Source organism: Muntiacus reevesi, chromosome 5 (assembly GCF_963930625.1).
Source record: "Muntiacus reevesi chromosome 5, mMunRee1.1, whole genome shotgun sequence".
Classification (NCBI taxonomy): domain Eukaryota; kingdom Metazoa; phylum Chordata; class Mammalia; order Artiodactyla; family Cervidae; genus Muntiacus; species Muntiacus reevesi.
Window position 1 is genome coordinate 71117256 of NC_089253.1, and position 20741 is coordinate 71137996.

Genomic DNA, 20741 nt, shown 5'->3' on the forward strand with positions numbered 1-20741 from the left:
AGGCAATAGGGAGAAAAGGGGTCTTAACATAATTAAGAAATCTTCCTAATATCTCCCCGTAGCAACTAAGGGCTAAATCAGGATTCATACCAAAATTAGTCTGATTCTAAAACCTGAGTTTTTAACCACTTTGCTGTACTTTATAAGAACTCTTTAAGCCACTTGGTGAGTTTTACTATACATGTTTGTCTATATGGTACCAATTATAAGGATATAAAATTTTAATCCCTTACACTGAAGTATTTTATCTTTCATAATGTAACTGAACATTAGGTTTATTATTATTAATTAGAGAAAAATGAAAAAAACTTACATGTAAAGGATCTATTAGAAAATTTTTAGTTTCTAGTATCTTTAAATTATTTCAACAAATTTGTATTGTCTATCCACTCAGTGTCCTGTCATGGGGATGGTCATGCAGGTAAAGTATGGGTGTGATGACAGCATTCAGGAAGGTTGCAGCTCCTCTAGGGTAACAGGAGATGCACACAGGGTGGTTTCATTCTGTTCAGTAAGGAGTTAAGTACCAGTGCAGGTGAAATGAGTATCATGAGAATGAGCATGATCAAAACATGAAGGATAAGAATGAAATCAGTGTGGGTGGAGATAGATGGGATTTGACCAAGATTATATGATCACTAGACTTTAAGAGAGTGAACCAACATAATATGCCTTTTGGTATTTTATTTGAAATGTAAGCCCCAAATACAGAGCCAAATGTAATTTTTGGTTGCCCGTGCTGTGGCTTCACTTTATTTGAATGGATAATAAAGAGTTGACTGTATTTTCACATAGTGCTGGAAAGAAGAAAGAAAGTTTTCTTAATGTTTTTATGATTTTTTATTAAAGGAGTTCTGCTGATTCATAAGCTGCTACCAATATTCGGTTTTATATGTCTTTTTCCCTTTTTTTCTATCATGTAATAGGTTTTAATTTATATAGAACTATCAGAAAAGTGTGGGCCAAAAGCTTCTTTAAAAACAAGGCAAAAACTTGACATTGCATATATTGTTAACTGAAAATCTATGTATATTTTACTGCCTGCTTTACCTTTCTGATTCAGGTGAAGTATTTGATTACTTAGTTGCCCATGGAAGAATGAAAGAAAAAGAGGCCCGTGCAAAATTTAGGCAGGTATGGAAAGTAGTTTTCAACTTTGTTTTGCTGATATTTTTAGTGATGTACAATGGACAGTATCACAAACCAGAATTCAGAGTACATGGTACTTTAAAAAGAAAAATTCATACTTTCTTTTTTAAGATGGAAAACTGAAAAAGAAATTTGTAAAGTAGTTATAATTGGTTATTTTTAGATCATCATAAATAGTAAAATGTTTATAGTTGAGACTCTTATTAATAACTCTTTGATAGTCTTGGAAGTAGAGACCTAGAGTGAGATAGAAAACAAATACTTAAACATTTATCCAGGAATTATTATTAAGTATTACTAGCTTTATGTGTACAACTTAACTGTGTACTGTTTAAAAAGGTTTTTGTATTTTTTTAAGTAATTAAAGATATCTTGCTTTTGGAACTCCTATTTTTGTAGGTTTAAAGACTATGATCAATTTTATTTAGTCGAGTAGGGAAGGAACCTTGCCAGTGTGAAGAATATGGTAAGATATTGGTATTTCCAGGTCGACTTGATTATGATTTGTTACATAAATGATAAAATAAGAAAAAGCAATTTAAGTTCATCTAAGCTTTTGTTTCTAATATTTAGGAATGAAGTAATTAAAATTAGCACACTTTAAAAATTACTGTAGCAATGTCAGATTAATAAATTGTAAATTGTTCATAAAATTTACTGAAGTAAAGTTTCAACAGATAACTTACTATATGCCAAACTTTGCCTTAGTGAATTTAAAATACTCATTTAAAAATAGTTCAGTATCTCTTCTGTAAGCATGATTCTGCAATTAAAGTGATCCTGTAATCAGTAAGATTGGGTCATACTAATATGAAATGTTCCACTGTGAGATTTTTGCATATATGTTAACATGTAAACAATCATAGAAGTCCTGAAGAAGACGGGAGGAAAATACCTTTTTGACTATTTCTTTGACATAACACTCTCTGAATTGATCATGGAGTGAGTTTATTTTGGGAAACATCTATTATTAATATCTGACAGAATCATTACTTTTTGGAACACAATATATAAAATGCTTTAGACCAAAGATATATACAGCCATTCATTATATTTGAAATGGATCTTAGAAGCATTTGACTTAAAATAGCTGAATCTAAAGACAGCTGGTAATGAGGAAGCAACATTGAGAAGCTGAACAGCGATCAGCCACATACTGTTAAATTCTTTTCTATGCTGGGTTGCAAGTCCAGGTTTACTTAAGTAAAGAACCACAATCATCACTTCAGATGTCATTGTTCTCTCCATCTCAGTCACTCTATCTTTAGTAGCCAACTAGGAAGAAAATTCCAGTTGACATTAGATATTTCCATTGAAATCTAAGTCGGTATTTGAAGGACTGTCACTGCTTACTCTTCTTTTAGTTGGTTGGTTTTATTTATTTATTGTTAAAAACACACTGTGGTCGAAAATTGTACTAGGTACTATATGGAGTTAGAGAATGTGAAAATGCCTTTTGTTTTAAAGAGCTTACTCCTCTTTACTGACAGGTGTAAGCAGGATGGGAGCCTGGGACACAGATATTTTCATAAAGATCCAAGTAATTATTAAGTGGCTCTTTTTTTTTTTTAATGAAATCTGGATTACTTTGAAATGAGATCAGAGGTTGAATATGAAATGAATTCTATTTAAAATGTAAAACAATGGAAGTTTAAAAAATAATTCTCTATTATAAATATTAAATGTATTTTAGTATCTATATGTGTTCCCCCCAAATTAAATAGGTAACCAACTCACAATTTTAAAAACAATGAAAACACACACACAATTTTGTAGTTATTTGTCAAAAAGTTGTTTTTGTTTTTATATTTATTTTTGCCAAGTTTATTTTTCTTTATAGGTTTAATTAAAACTCTAGTTAATGTATATTTATTTTATTTTTTATTTGCTCTGTATTTCGTGCAATTACTTTTAAGAGTTTAACAGTGAAGGGGAACATACTATATTAGTAAGGGTATATACACACCTATACATGTATGTCCTTGACTCTACCATGAAGTATAGCAAAAATACTACGACAGTTTAGGACCAATTTAGCAGCTATTGCTCCTACAGTACCTCTGCATTCCCTTAAGAGTTGAAGGCCTACAAGAAAATCACAATGTTGGTTTAGCCTTCCCAATATCAAAGCTACGACTTGAAGCTTGGGAATTCCTGACCCACTTATAAATAATTGCAAAGCAAACCCCACAATTGCACCTCGTGGCAAAACGTTGACATGTCTTGTTTTAGGGTCAGTGCGACACTGATTGTCAGTCATGTTTTTGAGATCTGTAACAAAAGGATCATAAAGAAGTTCATACATTGCATTTCTGGAGGTACAGAAGGTTTTGAGATGGGAGGGTCTGACCATAGATTAATGCAGTAAAACTTGGATTTGTGGATAGGGATTCTTAATGTGAGTGAGTTAGAAGCCAGAGCTTCTTTCATTGTAGAAATTGTATCCTACTAGATCAGTGTGGTGGTATTATAAATTATCTTTCCCTTCTTAAGTCTTTAAGACGCAGGAGATTGTTATTCCAGAAGTGCCTATAGAACTGCTTTCATAGAAACTATCCTAAGGTGAAGTTCATGTTTGCTGTATCAAGAGAAGGTGACTTGAAAAACATAATGCTATCAGCACAGTTCTGTCATCTGTGATATAAAAATAGCCTTATAGTATGAACGTCCTATGGCCTATATAATATATTCAGTAAGTTGAATTAATATTTACATATAAATGCATATCTTAACTAATGAACATATTTTGGTGAAAATTGGATATTACAATTTGAAGCCAAGAAAATGAATGCTACATATTACTTGTAGGGTTCTGCTGTATTTGGGGGACTCACACTTCAAACTGATTATAATCATTCACAGTTGTTCTGCTCAAAAATATTTCATGGTTCTGTAGCACCTGCTTAGTTTGGAATTCAGAGACTTTTACCAACTTGTCTATCCAGGTTTAACTCCCAGTATTACCATCTTCCAACCTACTTTTCAGATACATTGTGTTGCCTCCACAGTAGGCATTTTACCCCCTTACCCCCTACATCCCCATCCCCAAGCCTCCACATTTAAAAATATTTGTCCTTCATGTTGGCTTAGATCAAATGTTAGTATCACCAATCAACTGGAAATTATTCTTTATTTTTATTATTCCCTCGCTTCTTTGTACCTCTGCTTCTATGATTCTGCCTTGTTATATATATAGTTACTCGTATACATATTTTTTCCTCCTAATCAGACTGTAAACTCCTTAAGGGCAGGGTGCGCATGTAGTGTTCATTTTGTGTTCCCCTTGCAACTAGCACATTTTCTTGCACATAGCAGGTACTCAATAAACTGTTGGATCAAACTGAGTTTAATAGAATTACATCTTACTCATTGTATGTTGATTTTGTTTTGAATTCATGTCTTCTCTGTCTTTGAACCATTTTAATATACATTAGAATAATTTTATAATACTGAAATATAGCTTCACTTGTACTACTTCAAAGTTGTTTTTTTTCCCCCTAACCAATATCCTATTGGCGTGGCCATACTTCACATCACCCTTAGACTTTAAAAATCTCATTTCTGTTCCCATTTGTAAATGCCTAACCAATACTCAACATTCAGACCGTGTTTGCATTTAACTGACTCCACAGACCTGAATGTTCTGCTGCGCTAAAATGGCCATACATATATGTATAAAGTAGCTCTTACCTGATTGCTATCAGATAGTTTCCATTTCTGTATTTTATGTAATAAAAGTATATAACTATCATAGAATTGCTTATAACCTATTTCTCACTTGTATCTTTGACCATTAAGCCATTGGGTTCTTTCCTGGTTAGCAGTTATCCCCAAAGAGCCCTAGGTAATAGAAATTAAGACTGCATACAGAATCTGGTTACAAGGGTAACTTTGCCCAGCTGAATTAGTGACAGGTTAAAAGTTAAATTTCATTTTTATCCCTTTTGTTTTGAAACTTAGGTTTCCTTTTAAGGCTCAAAAATTTTCCCTTTGCTTTGTAATATATGAACAGACAAAAATACAGTATTGCTAAATGCCCTGTTGATAAATTCTTAAGTCAGTTGACCTCCCTGAGAAACATGCCTTGAGCACATTTAATGTAATTCTTAAAATAGAGTTTTGCATTTTGAACTTGAACCAACTATCTTGAAATGCTGATTCATGTGTGCCAAAATTCTTATTCCAACAGTGGAGTAAATCATTTGACCCAAAACTATGAAGTATACATTTGATTGTGTAAACAGAGAAATATAACAACCTATAGGAAAATTCTTCAGGCACTCTGATAAATATTTAGTATATTTTAGCAAGAGAACACTACTTTTCCACATTGTCTGAATTTAAAAGTGAAAATTTTATCACTTTAGTACATATGGTTTTCTAAACTAAAGGTGCAGTGAAATTACTAAATGTAACTGAAATCCAAGCTAGTAAGTTCTCTAATTGGAATAATAATTGGGAAAAATGGATGCTTTTACTATAATAATTTTGAATCTTTTATCCAAATATTTATTTCAGATTGTATCTGCTGTACAGTATTGTCATCAAAAGTGCATTGTTCACCGTGATCTTAAGGTAAGCAACTGGTTTTATAACAAAAACTTCTTATTATTAACAGATATTTGATACTGTCAGAGCCATTTTTTTGATTGCATGATTGTGCCAGACATTATAGAAGAAAATTAGTTTTTATTTAATTTTTACAGCAGCTTTTTATAAAAGGCAGTATTTTCTTTCTTTTTTTAAAATTGAAGTGTAGTTGGTTTACAGTATCATGTTTGAGGTGTACAGTGATTCAGTTATATATTATACATATATTTTTTTCAGGTTCTTTCCCATTATAGGTTATTACAAGACATTGAATGTAGTTACCTGTTCTATACAGGAAATCCTTTTTGCTTATCTGTTTTATCTGTGGTATTTTGTACCTGTTAATCCCATACTCCTAATTTATCCCTCCCCTCTTCCTCTTCCCTTTGGTAACCATTTGTTTGTTTTCTGTGTCTATGAGTCTGTTTCTGTTTTGTATATAGATTCATTTGTATTATTTTTAGATTCCACATATAAATGATATTATGTAATATTTGGGTTTCTTTGTCTGACTTCCTTCAGTTAGTATGATATTCTCTAGTCCATCCATATTGCTGCAAATGGCATTATTTCGATCTTTTTTATGGTGAAGTAATATTCCATTCTGCATGTACACACACAGACATCCCGCATCTTCTTAAGCCAGTTATCTGTTGATGGGCACATGAATTGTTTCTGTATCTTGGCTGTTGTAAATAGTGCTGTTATGAACATTGGTGTGCGTGTATCTTTTCAAATTGAGTTCTTGTGTTTTCTGGATATATGCCCAAGAGTGGGATATATGCCCAAGAGTGGGATTGCTGGGTAATGTGGTAGCTCTATTTTTTAGTTTTTTAAGAAACCTCCTTACTCTTCTCCATAGCCGGTGCACCAGTTTACATTCCCACCAACAGTGTAGGAGGGTTCTCTTTTCTTCACACCCTTTTAAGCATTTATTAATTGTAGACTTTTTGGTAATAGCCATTCTGCCCATGGTGAAATAATAACCTCATTGTGCTTTTGCTAAATATTTATATACATTTTTCTAATAATTAGCAGTGTTGAGCATCTTTTCATGTGCCTGTTGGCCATCGTGTATGTCTTTGGAGAAGTGACTGTTTAGGTTGTCTGCCCATTTTTTGATTGACCTGTTGGTTTTTTTGTATTATTGAGTTGTATGAGTTGTTGACATATTTTGAGTATTAACCCCTTGTTAATAAAATGTTAAAAAATTTGCAAATAGTTTCTCCCATTCCTTGATTCTCTTTTCGTTTTCTTCATGGTTTCCTTTGCTGTGCAAAAGCTTTGAAGTTTGATAAGGTCTCTTTTATTTATTTTTGCTTTTATATCTTTCGCCTGAGGGAATAAACTTAACTAAGGAGGTAAAAGACCTATAGGCACCTACAACACTGAAAACTGTAAAATATTGATAAAGGAAATTTAAGATGATCCAAAGAAATGGAAAGATACCCCATACTCTTGGATTGGAAGAATTAATATTGGTAAAATGCCACACTCCTCAAAGCAATCTACAAATGTAACATAATTCCTAGGAATACTTCCATGACAGTTTTCACAGAACTAGAACAAATAATCCTCAAATTTATATGGTACCACAGAAGACCTAGAATTGCCAAAGCGATCTTGACACTAAAGAACAAAGCTGGAGGCACAGCCCTCCCAGACTTCAGATGATAACCACAAAGTTACAGTAATCAAAACAGCTTAGTATTGGCATAAAAGCAGACACATAGATCAGTGGAACAGAATCAAGAGCCCATAAATAAACCCATACCCCTATAATCAATTAATCTATGTCAAAGACAAAGGAGGCAAGAGTATACAGTGGAGAAAAGATAGTCTCTTCATCAAGTGGTGTTGGGAAAGCTTGACAGCTACATTTAAGTCAATGAAATTAGACCACTCTCTCACACCATATACAAAAACAAACTCCAAATGGTTTGAAGATCTAAATACAAGGCATGACACCATAAAACTCCTAGGAGAGAACTGAGGCAAAATTCTCTGACATAAATCATAGGAATATTTTCTTAAAAGGCAGTATTTTCACTGAGCAAATGAAGAAAATGTGGATGAGAGGTTTTCTAGCATTAAAGGTTGAGAGGATTTGATTCTGTTAATTAGCTTCTCTTAATACATAAATGTGAAACTTTGTCCCTAATTAAAAATGCCTGAGGCCCCATTCCATCAGAAGTAAGGTCAGGGTACAAATCCAGCTTTGTCTGATGTAAGAGCCAGTGCTCATCCTTACATTGAAATTCAGAGAAATATTAGGAAAATTTTAAATGTTTTTATGAATCTCTGGTGGCTTAGTTGGTAAATAATACGCCTGCAATGCAGGAGGGCCTGGGTTTGATCCCTGATTTGGGAAGATTCACTGGAGAAGGCAATGACTACCTGCTCCAGTATTCTTGTCCAGAATCCCATGGACAGAGGACCTTGGCAGACTACAATGCATGCGGTCTCAAAAGAGTCAGACACGACTGAGCGAGTAACACTATTACTACTATGAATATCAAATGCATGTGATTAGTATAAACTGGCATACTTTAGACTAAGGTATGTGTGATAGTCAAGAAATGATGGTGGCAATGAACATGGGAGGGCAGATACCTCTTGGAGGAACTGATTTCATTTTCTTTAGGTAGACCAAGAAGACAGATGGCTGGATCATGTGGTAGTTCTAGTTTCAGCTTTCGAAGAACCTCTATACTGTTTCGTAGAATTGCTATGCCGATTTACAGCCTTCCCAACAGAACACAGTGTTCTAACTCCTGACATTATTGGTGACACCTATCTTTTATTTTTTTCATATAGCTATCCAGTTGTGAGATAATACCTCATTGTGGTTTTGATTTGCATTTCTCTGATGATTAGTGATGTTGAGCAACTTTTCTTTTTTTTTTTTTTTCCTTTATTTTTTTTTTATTTATTTATTTTCTTTTTTTAAATATTATTTTATTAGTTGGAGGCCAATAACTTTACAACATTTCAGTGGGTTTTGTCATACATTGACATGAATCAGCCATATAGTTACACGTATTCCCCATCCCGATCCCCCCTCCCACCTCCCTCCCCACCCGACTCCTCAGGGTCCTCCCAGTGCACCAGGCCCGAGCACCTGACTCATGTACACCTGTTGACTGTATGTCTTCTTTGGTAAAATGTCTATGTAGATGTTTTGCCAATTTTTTAACCTGGTTGGTTGGTTTTTTGGTTATTGAGTCACATGAGTTTCTTACATATTTTAAATATTAACCCCTTTCAAATATGTGGTTTGCAAATATTTTCTCTTATTCTGTATGTTTTCTTTTCATTTTGTTGATGGTTTTGTTTGCTGTGAAGAAGCTTTTTAGTTTGATATAGTCTCACTTGTTTATGTTTGCTTTGGTTGCCTGAGTTTTGATATATAATCCAAAAAGTTAATAATTGGTAACTTCCCTGGTGGTCCAGTGGTTAAAACTCCAAGGTTCCAATGCAAGGGGCACAGGTTGGATCCCTAGTCAGGGAACTAAGATCTCACATGCTGTGCAGTATTGCCCCACCCCCCAAAAGTTAGTAATACTGTATTAAGTACTGGAAGTTTGCTTAGAGAGTAGATTTCAGGTGTTCCCATCATTAATACCCCAAAAAAAGGTAAATGTGAGGAAATATGTGAATTAACTTTAGTAATCATTTCACTATGTGTATGTATATCAAATTATCATGTTCGGTTCAGTCGCTCAGTCGTGTCCGACTCTCTGCGACCTCATGAACCGCAGCACCCCAGGCTTCCCTGTCCATCACCAACTCCCGGAGTCCACACAAACCCATGTCCATTGAGTCGGTGATGCCATCCAACCATCTCATCCTCTGTCATCCCCTTCTCCTGCCCTCAATCTTTCCCAGCATCAGGGTCTTTTCAAATGAGTCAGCTTTTCGAATCAGGTGGCCAAAGTATTGGAGTTTCAACTTCAGCATCAGTCCCTCCAGTGAACACCCAGGACTGATCTTTAGGATGGACTGGTTGGGTCTCCTTGCAGTCCAAGGGACTCTCTAGAGTCTTCTCCAGCACCACAGTTCAAAAGCATCAATTGTTCGACACTCAACTTTCTTTATAGTCCAACTTACATCCATATGTGACCACTGGAAAAACCATAGCCTTGACTAGATGGACCATTGTTGGCAAAGTAATGTCTCTGCTTTTTAATATGCTGTCTGGGTTGGTCATAACTTTCCTTCCAAGGAGTAAGCATCTTTTAATTTCATGGCTGCAGTCAATATCTGCAGTGATTTTGAAACCCAGAAAAATAAAGTCAGCCACTATTTCCACTTTTTCCCTATCTATTTGCCATGAAGTGATGGGACCAGATTCCATGATCTTAGTTTTCTGAATGTTGAGGTTTAAGCCAACTTTTTCACTCTCCTCTTTCACTTTCATCAAGAGGCTCTTTAGCTCTTCTTCACTTTCTGCCATAAGGGTGGTGTCATCTGCATATCTGAGGTTATTGATACTTCTCTTAAATTATGTTTTTTTATTAAAAATAATTTTAAAAAAAGAAAGAAATGGTTGAGGCCAAATTGATTTTTTTAAAAATAAAGGTAAAAAGTTCCTCGTCTAAAAAAGTTTTTTTCCCCCCTTTTCTCTTTTTTTCCAAATTTAATTTGCGTGTTCCTTATCTCGGAGTCTTTTTTTTTTTTAACTTCTTTTCCCATTGCCTATGTTAGTTACTCACAGTAATTCGTGTTATATTTGAATATACTGTCCTAAATAGTTGTTTGAAGTCTAGCACTGTATTTTGCTCCATTTTTCTGAGGTTATAGAGTTTCTCCTGCTTCAAGTATTTCTATTTCTCAGTTTCCTCCCTCAGCCTTTTAAAGGGAAATCACTGCTGCAAAGAAAGAGAAAGAAGAGAGCTATTTATTTCCCTGCCTGTGTGTTTGACTCCTAGTTTGTTGTCTCATTTCTTAAATGGAATATATCTGCCAAAAAAAAAAAAAAAAAATTCATCACCTTGTGATTCTCCTCCAGTCCTGTGGAGGGAGTTTCCTGTGTGCACTTGGGAGGAAACCTCAAAACCTTCTCCAGCTCTCCTTTTCTGGGGCAGCCTTGGGTACTTTGCTATCTATCCAGACATCTTTAGAGAGACTGAGCTAAGTCTAGCTTGCTCCCAGAATGCCACAGAAATTTACAATCACCAGACCCTTACATCAAAACATCAAAGCAACCTGGTTTTGTCACATAGTCCATAACGTTTTGATCTAATATAAATCTTCCAAATCTGTGTGCTGTTAAAATACACCACATTTTTTGCATATTTTTGGAATTATCTGTATCTTTATTTTCTGAAACAGGATGAAAACAAATATCCCAAACTAGTATTTCTTAAGAAAAGAAGGAGGTAAGGGAAGGAAGATATATGATGGGCTGACTGCTGAGCTCTGCTGACTGTTGGACCCTTAAGTGGTGTAGAGAACTCTGGATTTGTTTTAGTCAAATTTTACTCCATTTTGTAACCTGATAAAACACATCTACAAACTAAGTGATAATTTTGTTAGTCTGTCAGTTTAGCATAGAATGAAACACAATGTGTACAAAAGCAAGTCCTTTATTAAATTACTTGCATGTATAAAAGGTACATTTAAATGTTTTTCATTAAATGGTTTTGATTCAAGAATATTTTAGAAAACCTGTTTTTCAAAACATAGGGAGAAATCTCTTCTTTCTATCATAATAAACCTCCAGTAAAAGAATCTAGTTTTAGAACATTAAAAAGAGGCTTAAAACAGGTAAGACCTAATGGAGGCTAGTGTTGTATTGCTTTCTTTTACTGGAAGGATCGAACTTTGTTGAGGATGCATTTTGCAAGAGAGGACAAGGAATGAATTCATTAGTCATGGAACCCCTGACTTGCTCTAACCAGTGATACTCTATTCAAACAGAGCATATTTGGGTAAATTGGTTGGTTTAACCCCATAGCATATTAGTGTTTTGTTGACTTATATTCTTTAGAATAGGTCATATTAAGGTACAATTTCAGGATGTTTCTTACCATAAGGAAGAAAGTTAGGCTTAAAATGATCTCTGGGAGAAAACAGTTTTTAAATAACCTTTCTTAAACAGTCACACACGTGTGCATCCTGAGATGCTTCAGTCGTGTCCAACTCTTTGCACCCCTATGGACTGTAGCCTGCCAGGCTTCTCTGTCCATGGGATTCTCCAGGCCAGGATACTGGAGTGGGTTGCCATGCCTTCATCCAGGGGATCTTCCCAACCCAGGGATTGAACCTGCATCTCTTACATCTCCTGCATTGGCAAGTGGGTTCTTTACAACTAGCACCACCTGGGAAGCCCAAAGAGTTACATATATGCATATAAATGAAACCTTCCTGTATAGTGTTAAAATTCAATCTTTGTCGTCGTTGTTCAGTCGTGTCTGACTCTTTGCGACCCCATGGACTGCAGCACGCCAGGCTTCCTATCCATTAGCAACTCCTGGAGTTTACTCAAACTCATGACCATCGAGTCAGCAATGCTGTTCAACCATCTCATCCTCTGTCGTCCCCTTCTCCTCCTGTTTTCAGTCTTTCTCACCATCAGGGTCTTTTCCAATGAATCAGTTCTTTGCGTCAGGTGGCCCAAGTATTGGAGTTTCAGCTTTAGCATCAGTCCTTCCAGTGAATATTCAGGGTTGATTTCCTTTATAATTGACTGGTTTGACCTCCTTACAGTCCAAGGGACTCTGAAGAGTCTCCAGCACCACAGTTTGAAAGCATCAGTTCTTCAGCACTCAGCCTTCTCTCTGTCCAGCTCTCACATCTGTCCATGATTACTGGAAAAACCATAGCTTTAACTATGTGGACCTTTGTTGGCAAAGTGATGTCTTTGCTTTTTAATACACTCTCTGGGTTTGTCATAGCTTTTCTTCCAGGCATCTTTTACTTTCATGGGTGCAGTCACCGTCTGCAGTGATTTTGCAGTCCAAGAAAATAAAGTCTGTCGTGGTTTCCATTTTTATATACCATCTGTTTGCCATGAAGTGATAGTGTTAAAATTCAGTCCTATATAGATGTAATTCTGAACAATCAGACGTTGGAGTACTCTGGTCAGCTTCTCAGTTGGACGTTATATTTAAAAACGAAAGACAAAAAAAAAAAAAAAAAAACGAAAGACAAGAAATGGGAGACTGAGACCGACGTATATACGCTACTGCGTGTAGAATAGGTGACTAAAGAGAGCCTCCCGCGCCGCGCAGAGACGCCTCCTGAGTGCTCTGTGGGGCCTCACTGGGGTGGAAATCCAGAAAAGGGCAGACAGGTGTATGCGTGTAAACGAGTCACTCTGCTCTACAGCTGACGCTGACACAGAACTGTGAAGCAGCTAAACTCCAGTAAGAATTAATAACAAACTTTAAAAAAGGAAAAGTAACTGCGGTAATAGATGTGTTAATTAACTAGATTATGGTCATCATTTCACAATGGATAGGTTTATTGAATTATCACTTTGTATACCCTTTTAAAAAGTAATGCTGTAAAGCCTAAATATATTCAATTTTTATTTGTCAGTCATACCTCAGTGAAGCTTGGAAAAAATTTTTAAGTAATAAAAAATTCACATAATCTTAAAAAGAGAGACAAGAATACATGTTTAAGATCTGAACAATTATAATGAACATTTTATTTTGTGTAGGCTCTTTACATTGTCCTTTTTATTATTTTCTTCTTAGGCTGAAAACCTTCTCCTTGATGCTGATATGAATATTAAAATTGCTGACTTTGGTTTTAGTAACGAATTTACAGTCGGGAACAAGTTGGACACATTTTGTGGAAGCCCACCTTATGCCGCTCCTGAGCTTTTCCAAGGGAAGAAGTATGACGGGCCTGAAGTAGACGTGTGGAGCCTCGGCGTCATTCTCTACACGTTAGTCAGTGGCTCCTTGCCTTTTGATGGCCAAAATTTAAAGGTATTGGCTAAATTCGCTATTAATGTTCTGTCCCCAATCACGATGATTTCATCAGCCAGCAGTAAATGCTTTCTTTTGCTTTCTAAGGAACTGCGGGAGCGGGTCTTACGAGGGAAGTATCGTATTCCCTTCTATATGTCCACAGACTGTGAAAACCTTTTGAAGAAATTATTAGTGCTGAATCCAATTAAGAGAGGCAGCTTAGAAGTAAGTAATTTCTTCCACCCTATGTTTAAAATTTGACAATTAAAATATTTGAGAAACTGACCTGTGTTTTTTTAGGAAAATTGCCAGATCATCTCATTTGTCTTTTGTTCAAACTAGAGAAGGTCACATGATGCTTTCACTACTCAAAAGTTGTGCAGTGGGTTTCTCTAGAGACTCCTATTTCTTCTTCATCCTGCGATGAAGTATTCAAACAACATCAAAATAGGGATAAGATTGACTTAGTTGAAGAAGAAGGAAAACCTAGCCTCTGTCAGAAATTGCTTGGTCCAATATAGAAAACTTGTATTTACAAAGTACAAATATTTCAAGGATGAAAGAAGATAGTGAAATTTGAATTCAGTGAATGCTCCACGACTGTATCTGGTAGTAAAAAATTCCGTAGAACCCTCTCAATGTCAGTACAAGAAATTAGATATGTTTAATAGCTAGAACATGTTGGAAACAAGTATTTCATTTCTTACCACACTGTTTTGTTGCCTATATACATTCCACATATGTGAGATATTTATAATAATAGATGCTAGTATAAAAGTATTAAGTATATTGCACCCACTGATGTCAGAGGCTCATGTAACCAAAAAGGTCTAACATCTTTTCCTTCTGGTGCTGTAATCTGAACAACTTATTAAGTATTTTGCCCATCTGTTTTTAAGAATATTTTCACCTGTACTAAAGTAATTTCAGAGATTCAGCGTGTGTTGTTCTCTTACTTTTTTGTCTTCATTTATTTGCCTTAGTAGATAGGGTAGGAAATTCAGAGAATTAACCTCATGTAAACTGTACTTTTTTAGTGTAGCAATGGGGCTTTCTGGCACGGACTCCATGCTGGTTAGGAGGCAGCCTTATAGTGAGCCTTCCCTGTGTACAGAGCTCTCAGGTTAGTTTGGGCTTTGTGACTTTATTACCACAGTACTGTTCACTGAAAGATGCAGTATGTCTGGGTGGAAGTTCAGGGATGGTGACTTCCACTGGGAAGTTAAATGCTTTATATCAGTGAATCAATCATCAGATGTTTTTTACTGAATTATTTGTTTAAATGTGATCAGTTCCTATAATTTTCTGTTTCTTTTTTTTTCCTTTGGGAATCAAATGACATGTTAATAATGTTTTAATAGATAAATCAATGCTGTAAAAAAGCCCACTTTTCATATTACTGCTCTTCTAAACTTACTTTCAAACATTATAATACAAAATTAAGTGAAATAGTTAAAATTGTGGACACTCATCAGTTCTAAAATTTTATAGGGACAAAAACTTCTCTTCATCCTGCTCTGTGACCCGTTTTTATCACTGGAGTCAAGTTTATATGCATGCCACTTAATAAAAAAATCTCCAGAGTTGAGGCATCAGTTCAGCTAATCAGCAGAGCAAAAAGACCAGCAAAATTTATTTAAAGGGAATGGATGTTAAAATCTCTGTACAGTTGATGAGATGTACTTGATGTCTTAACGATGATTCATTTGCAATAATAGTCAAATATTTAACTCTTTTATCCTTAACATTAAAATGTGAAGGATTAAAGTATTAGAATTCTCTGTGTAGAATTAAAAATCCAAATTATGAAAACATTTGCTCATCAGAAGTTCAACTTGATGTATTTGAGTATAGTCTGGAACCTCCTGTTTCAGCTTATCAAAACTGTTTTCCAGCCATGGAACCAGGAGTCTACACTGGAAATGTTACCATAATATTGCAGATATCACTATACAAAGGCTGTTCTGCTTCACAATTCCCAGAGCTGACTTTCCAGAGAAACCTGATACCAATTTAAATAAAAGATTTCTTATACAAAATCTTAAGAAACTCCCTTAGAAATAACAATGATGTTAAAAATTGTATTAGTCTTCACTTTTATTTTCTTATGAACTTTATTGTCAACTTTGCAATTTAAAATCTATGAACTTTTAAAAACAGCCATTTTCAAAACACCAGTCTACAGTAGGTAAACAAATTTTTATACAGTAATGTTTTCATGTCATATTGCATTCTTTTTTACTTTTAACTTAAACGTTTATAGTTTGTACTCTTTGCTTTATCATGAGAATGACCTCCTTCCCTTTATGTATCAAAGTTTAACTCTTTTCTTGCTTGTTGCATATTTTAAGTGTTTTCATTGTTTTTGCTAGAATTAATGTGATAAACTTTTTTCCTTTGGGATATATGCTTAGATGAACACTCCGCAAGCCCATAGTTACTGAGTCAGAAGGCATAAGCAGTCTGCCAGGTCCTGTGTATCATTGTCAAAAGATTGTATGTGACCTAAAGCACTTGAGAGTATCTGTTCTCCACAGCTTGTTTCTGTATTGGATAGAATAATTTCTAGTAATTGATGTCTTTGTGCTAGTAATACAGTCATAATCGCCTTAATTTGTGTTTCTTTTATTAGCGATAATGCTCAGTGTTTTTAATGAATAGGTTAAGGGTGCTTATTCATGTCTAAGCTCTCTGTGTCCCTTTAGCTGCTTGACTGAAGGAGTCTGGTTAATCAGCTTTGTAGACTTATATCAACTTTGTACATTTTGATATGAAATATTTCCCAAGTCCCATTTTTTTTTTAATGGAACTTGATTTTTTTTCAGTGATTTGAGTATCATGAATTACTGAGTAAACTCTAGTCTTTCCTGACTATATAATTTGCTAATATTAAAATTTGATTTAAAGAATCTTGATTCAAGTAATATGCTTATTGTCTTATTAAACTTCTTATATAACTTACACACCTTCCTGTTGCTTCTTAGATATGACTGTGTATTTCTCAGGGCCTTATAAGTTATGTGCCTTAATCCTCCATGAGAAAAAAATTAATGAAATTGATTTCATATTATCCTTGCTTGACCTTTGGTTGTTTCTAGATCTAAATAGTTATATACCTTTCTTAGGCTGTGTATATGAATGCTTTCAGCTCTTCCTAATTGGGATCATAATGGGAGAGACAGGATCACATGTGATTTTAAAATGATTTGTGTTTCATGCTGTGCACTGTTTTTTTTCCCCATTAGAATATTGGTATGTCTGAATTTTTTTTTTTTTTTAGAAAGAAGCCGAAAAACTCTTCTGCTGTCTCATCTTTGTATATTTTCTTTAATATTTCCAGTCCTTAACCAAAATGTTTAAAATAATAACAGTTTGAGCCTAAAGCAAAGCTCTTCCTTATTGCTTTTTCTCTGTCATTTTTAGTCCTCAAGAAGTATTTTTCTACTTTTAACATCTTTTTCAGCTGCTGCTAAGATAATCTTAAAAATTTTGCTTGTGTTTGCCTAGTGCAAGTGGTAGTAAAACAAAAAGCAACAATAATAACCATTTTTGAAATGAAAATTTCTGAGTACAAATTCAGATACATATGGGGTATACTTTACAAAGGCTAAAACGATTTAAGAAAAAGTATTTTCATCTGGCCAATCTAAAGTCCATAGTCTTTTAATGTGTGGACCTATGTGTAGGGTTTTTATTTCTATTGTTAATTTGTTTAATTCTTTATAATTCATCTATGTCCATTATTGTGCTAGAGTTTCTCATCAAGTAGTCATCTCTGTTCACTGGCAGTGATGGCTAAAGTAAACTTTGTTCAGTTTTGGAGTCTTGTTTGTCCTCTTGTTTCTTGTGTTGAGGTATCTCAAATGAAATCTGAAATGGATTAGTTTGTTCACCTGGTCTAGTGCAGTGTATTGGCCATTGAACAATAGCTCCCTGTTGCTCCTTCCTCCTAACGCAGGCAAACAACGTTCTACTTCCTGTTACTATGAGTTTTATTTAAAACAATCCTTTATATAAGTAGATCCTTTATATAAGTAGAATCATGCAGTGTTTGCTTTCCTGTGATTGGCTATTTTTTCTTAACAGTCTCCTCAGAGTTCATCCACATTATAGCATATGGCAGAATTCCCTTCTTTTCTAAGGCTAACACTTCACTGTATGTGCATATCACATTTTCTTTATCCATCCATCAGACATTTAGATTATTTCTACATCTTGGCTGTTGTGAATAATGTTGCAGTGAATATGGGTATGAAATTTCTCTTCAAGATCCTGTTTTCAGTTATTTTGGATATATACCTAGAAATGGGATTGCTGGATCAGATAGTTGTTCTGTTTTTAGTATATTACGGAGCCTCCATACTGTTTACTATAGTAACAATACCATTTTACAGTCATACCAACAGTGCACAAGGGTTTCAATGTCTTCATATTCTCACCAACACTTGTTATTTTCTTTCTTTTTTTTTTTTGACAGTTGTCATCCTAACAAATATGAGGTGATTATCTCACTGTGATTTTGATTTCCCTGATGATCAGTAATGTTGAGCCTCTTATCACATGCTTATTGGCTACTTGTATATATGCTTTAGACATATACCTATACAGGCCCTTTGCCCACTTTTTATTTTGAGCAATTTTTGTTGTTATGGAGTTATAGAAGTTGTTTATATGTTCTGGATATTAACCCCTTATGTGATGTATGGTTTGCCAATAGTTTCCTTGTTCCATAGACTGCCTCTCCCAGGTTGCCTTTTAATAGCCCAGGGTTGACTGTTGTTTCAGTGTCAGCTTAAATTTGACTCTGGTAATGCACACCAGTGCCTGTTTTCACACTGATTCTTAATAATTCCTGGTTCTAGACTTAAATCTTTACTGTCCTCTCTTCCCATATTCTCTAAGCTATCATCATTGACTAACTCTGATTTCCATTTCCTATGATCTCTTCTTTCCTAATGTTTTAGTGAGGATTCTAAAATATAGCAGATGATTTTAAAATCAGCACGGTACATATTTGGTAGAAGGCCAAGAGAAAAATCTCTTCATCATTCTTAACTACGACACAGAAGTTAAAATCAGTAGGTTTTTGTGTTAAAATTTTCAAATGTGAAAGTACTCCTTTTAGAGGAACATAGGCAGTAGGCAGTGTATTTTGAGTCAGTTCATTTGGTGAGTGTGCAGGATGATGGGTATAATTGTCATAAGATGTATTAATACAAGTATGTCTCAGGCCTATACCTTCTGTTGGCCTGCTAATTAAACTAGAAACAGTAACTTTAGTTTGAAAATGTCACATGATTCTTGTTAATTAAACTAGCAAATTTCACATTTACTCAAAAAAGAGCTAATATAAGTGGTTGAATGTCCTGATTAGCCAAACATAATGTAGAGTTTATTTCCTAGCAAATAATGAAAGATCGATGGATGAATGTTGGTCATGAAGAAGAAGAACTAAAGCCATATGCTGAGCCTGAACCAGATTTCAATGACACAAAAAGAATAGGTAAGCATTTAAGTATTGTGAGAGGTACTGTCCCTAGGCTATAAGTCAGAGTCCTTTAGTCTACCAAAATTGTGTTTAAAATGTAATTGGAAGGAGTTTTTATTTGTAAAATGCTTACAGTATCATCTTTTCTTTCTGCAGATATACACTAAACATTGCAAAATTCAAGTTCCTTATTTTGTTCTCATGTATTATAATCTAAAACAATTGTTGGCAACAGTGATATAAAAATGGAAACAATGTAAATAAGCCTCATCCTTTTCTTTCAACAGTTCCTAACAAGAGGAATGACTGATTTAAGATCAGCACTGTTCAGACTGATAAATATCAGCAAAATATAGCACGTATTTTAACCAAAAATATAGAGTCAGTGAGTTAGCGGGAGGAGCACTTTGGTCCCCTCTTGGTTTCCCACTAATTCAGCAGGGTCCATCCTCCACACCCAGTCAGTGAGTGTCCGCTTCCAGCCTACTCCCTCTTCCTTCTCAAAGTCATCAGAAACTCAGAGCTGAGTCATCTCGGCTATGCTCCTGTCTTGCTTGAGGGCAGAACAGCAAAGGAAGAGCATTTGAGGGAGTTAGAAATCTGATCAGAACTGTGGAATTCAAGCCTTCCAAAGAATCAACCTGCCTACAGTTCAGAAAACAAATTTGTCAAGTGATGAGAGAAACCACTCCATGAGTGCCTGAGTATGTGTTGCAAGAGAGAGAAGATAATCTGTGTGTGTCACAGACAGATACTGTATCTATCTGGACAAAGGAATTCAGCTCAAGAATGTGCTAGGCAGAAATGGAGTAGGCTTGAGAATATATTGACTCATGAGAGAGTTTCTGCCTGAAAAACTGGGAATGTACAGTATCTAACTACTTAGAATCTGTATATTAGTAGATCAGAAGTTTTTATATTAAAGTTACACTTTAAAATGTTAGAACTTAGTTTTCATATCTAATGTGGACAAACTTGCCCATTTTTGTTGGTTTGTTTACTAAAATACACTCATTTTCAGAAATTTCGCATTTTTTTATTTCTAGATATCATGATCACCATGGGTTTTGTACGAGATGAGATAAATGATGCCTTAATAAATCAGAAATATGATGAAGTCATGGCTACTTATATTCTGCTAGGTAGAAAACCACCTGAAGTAAGTTTTTCACCTTTTCAGATTAATGTGAATTATTTTTTAAGCTAAGTTACAGCTTAAGTATAGATATAATATTAGCAAATATATTGTAGGTGGTATGAAAAAAAATATAAAAACACTAACATTCTTATTTATTAGAATTCAAAATTCACAGTGCTAAGTTACGAACTAATCTTATTTCTCTGAACATGAAGCGATTGTTTGGAAAGAGTAGGCAGTGTCTTGCTTAGCTCTGAGAGGCTCCGTTCAGTCGGGTCCTTGAGAACAGCATCCCCCAAAAGGAAGAGCCCTTCCAAAGGCAACATGGTTATTCCTGGTGCACAGAACACCAGTAACTGAAACAAAGGGACATAACAGCATTTAAAACAAAATACAGGTGGGAGCCCAGGGAAGGGTCATTTTGTGATATGTTTTGCCTTGTAGAGTGTCA

The 20741-nt window shown here is 34.9% G+C and overlaps 1 protein-coding gene across 8 annotated transcripts in view; it reads left to right on the forward strand.

Annotated features, from left to right (window-relative positions):
- MARK1 (microtubule affinity regulating kinase 1) overlaps positions 1-20741 on the forward strand; it is a 142524-nt gene that overhangs the window by 91528 nt on the left and 30255 nt on the right. For 6 of the 8 annotated variants that reach the window (XM_065938364.1, XM_065938365.1, XM_065938362.1 and 3 more), the window contains 6 exons: positions 1064-1134; positions 5668-5724; positions 13446-13682; positions 13770-13889; positions 19068-19167; positions 20199-20311. In XM_065938364.1, coding sequence (XP_065794436.1) covers positions 1064-1134; positions 5668-5724; positions 13446-13682; positions 13770-13889; positions 19068-19167; positions 20199-20311 — 698 coding nt within the window. Of the gene's footprint in view, positions 1-1063; positions 1135-1548; positions 1616-5667; positions 5726-13445; positions 13683-13769; positions 13890-19067; positions 19168-20198; positions 20312-20741 lie in introns of those variants that run through there. The other 2 variants (XR_010663477.1, XR_010663476.1) reach the window with 2 other exon arrangements.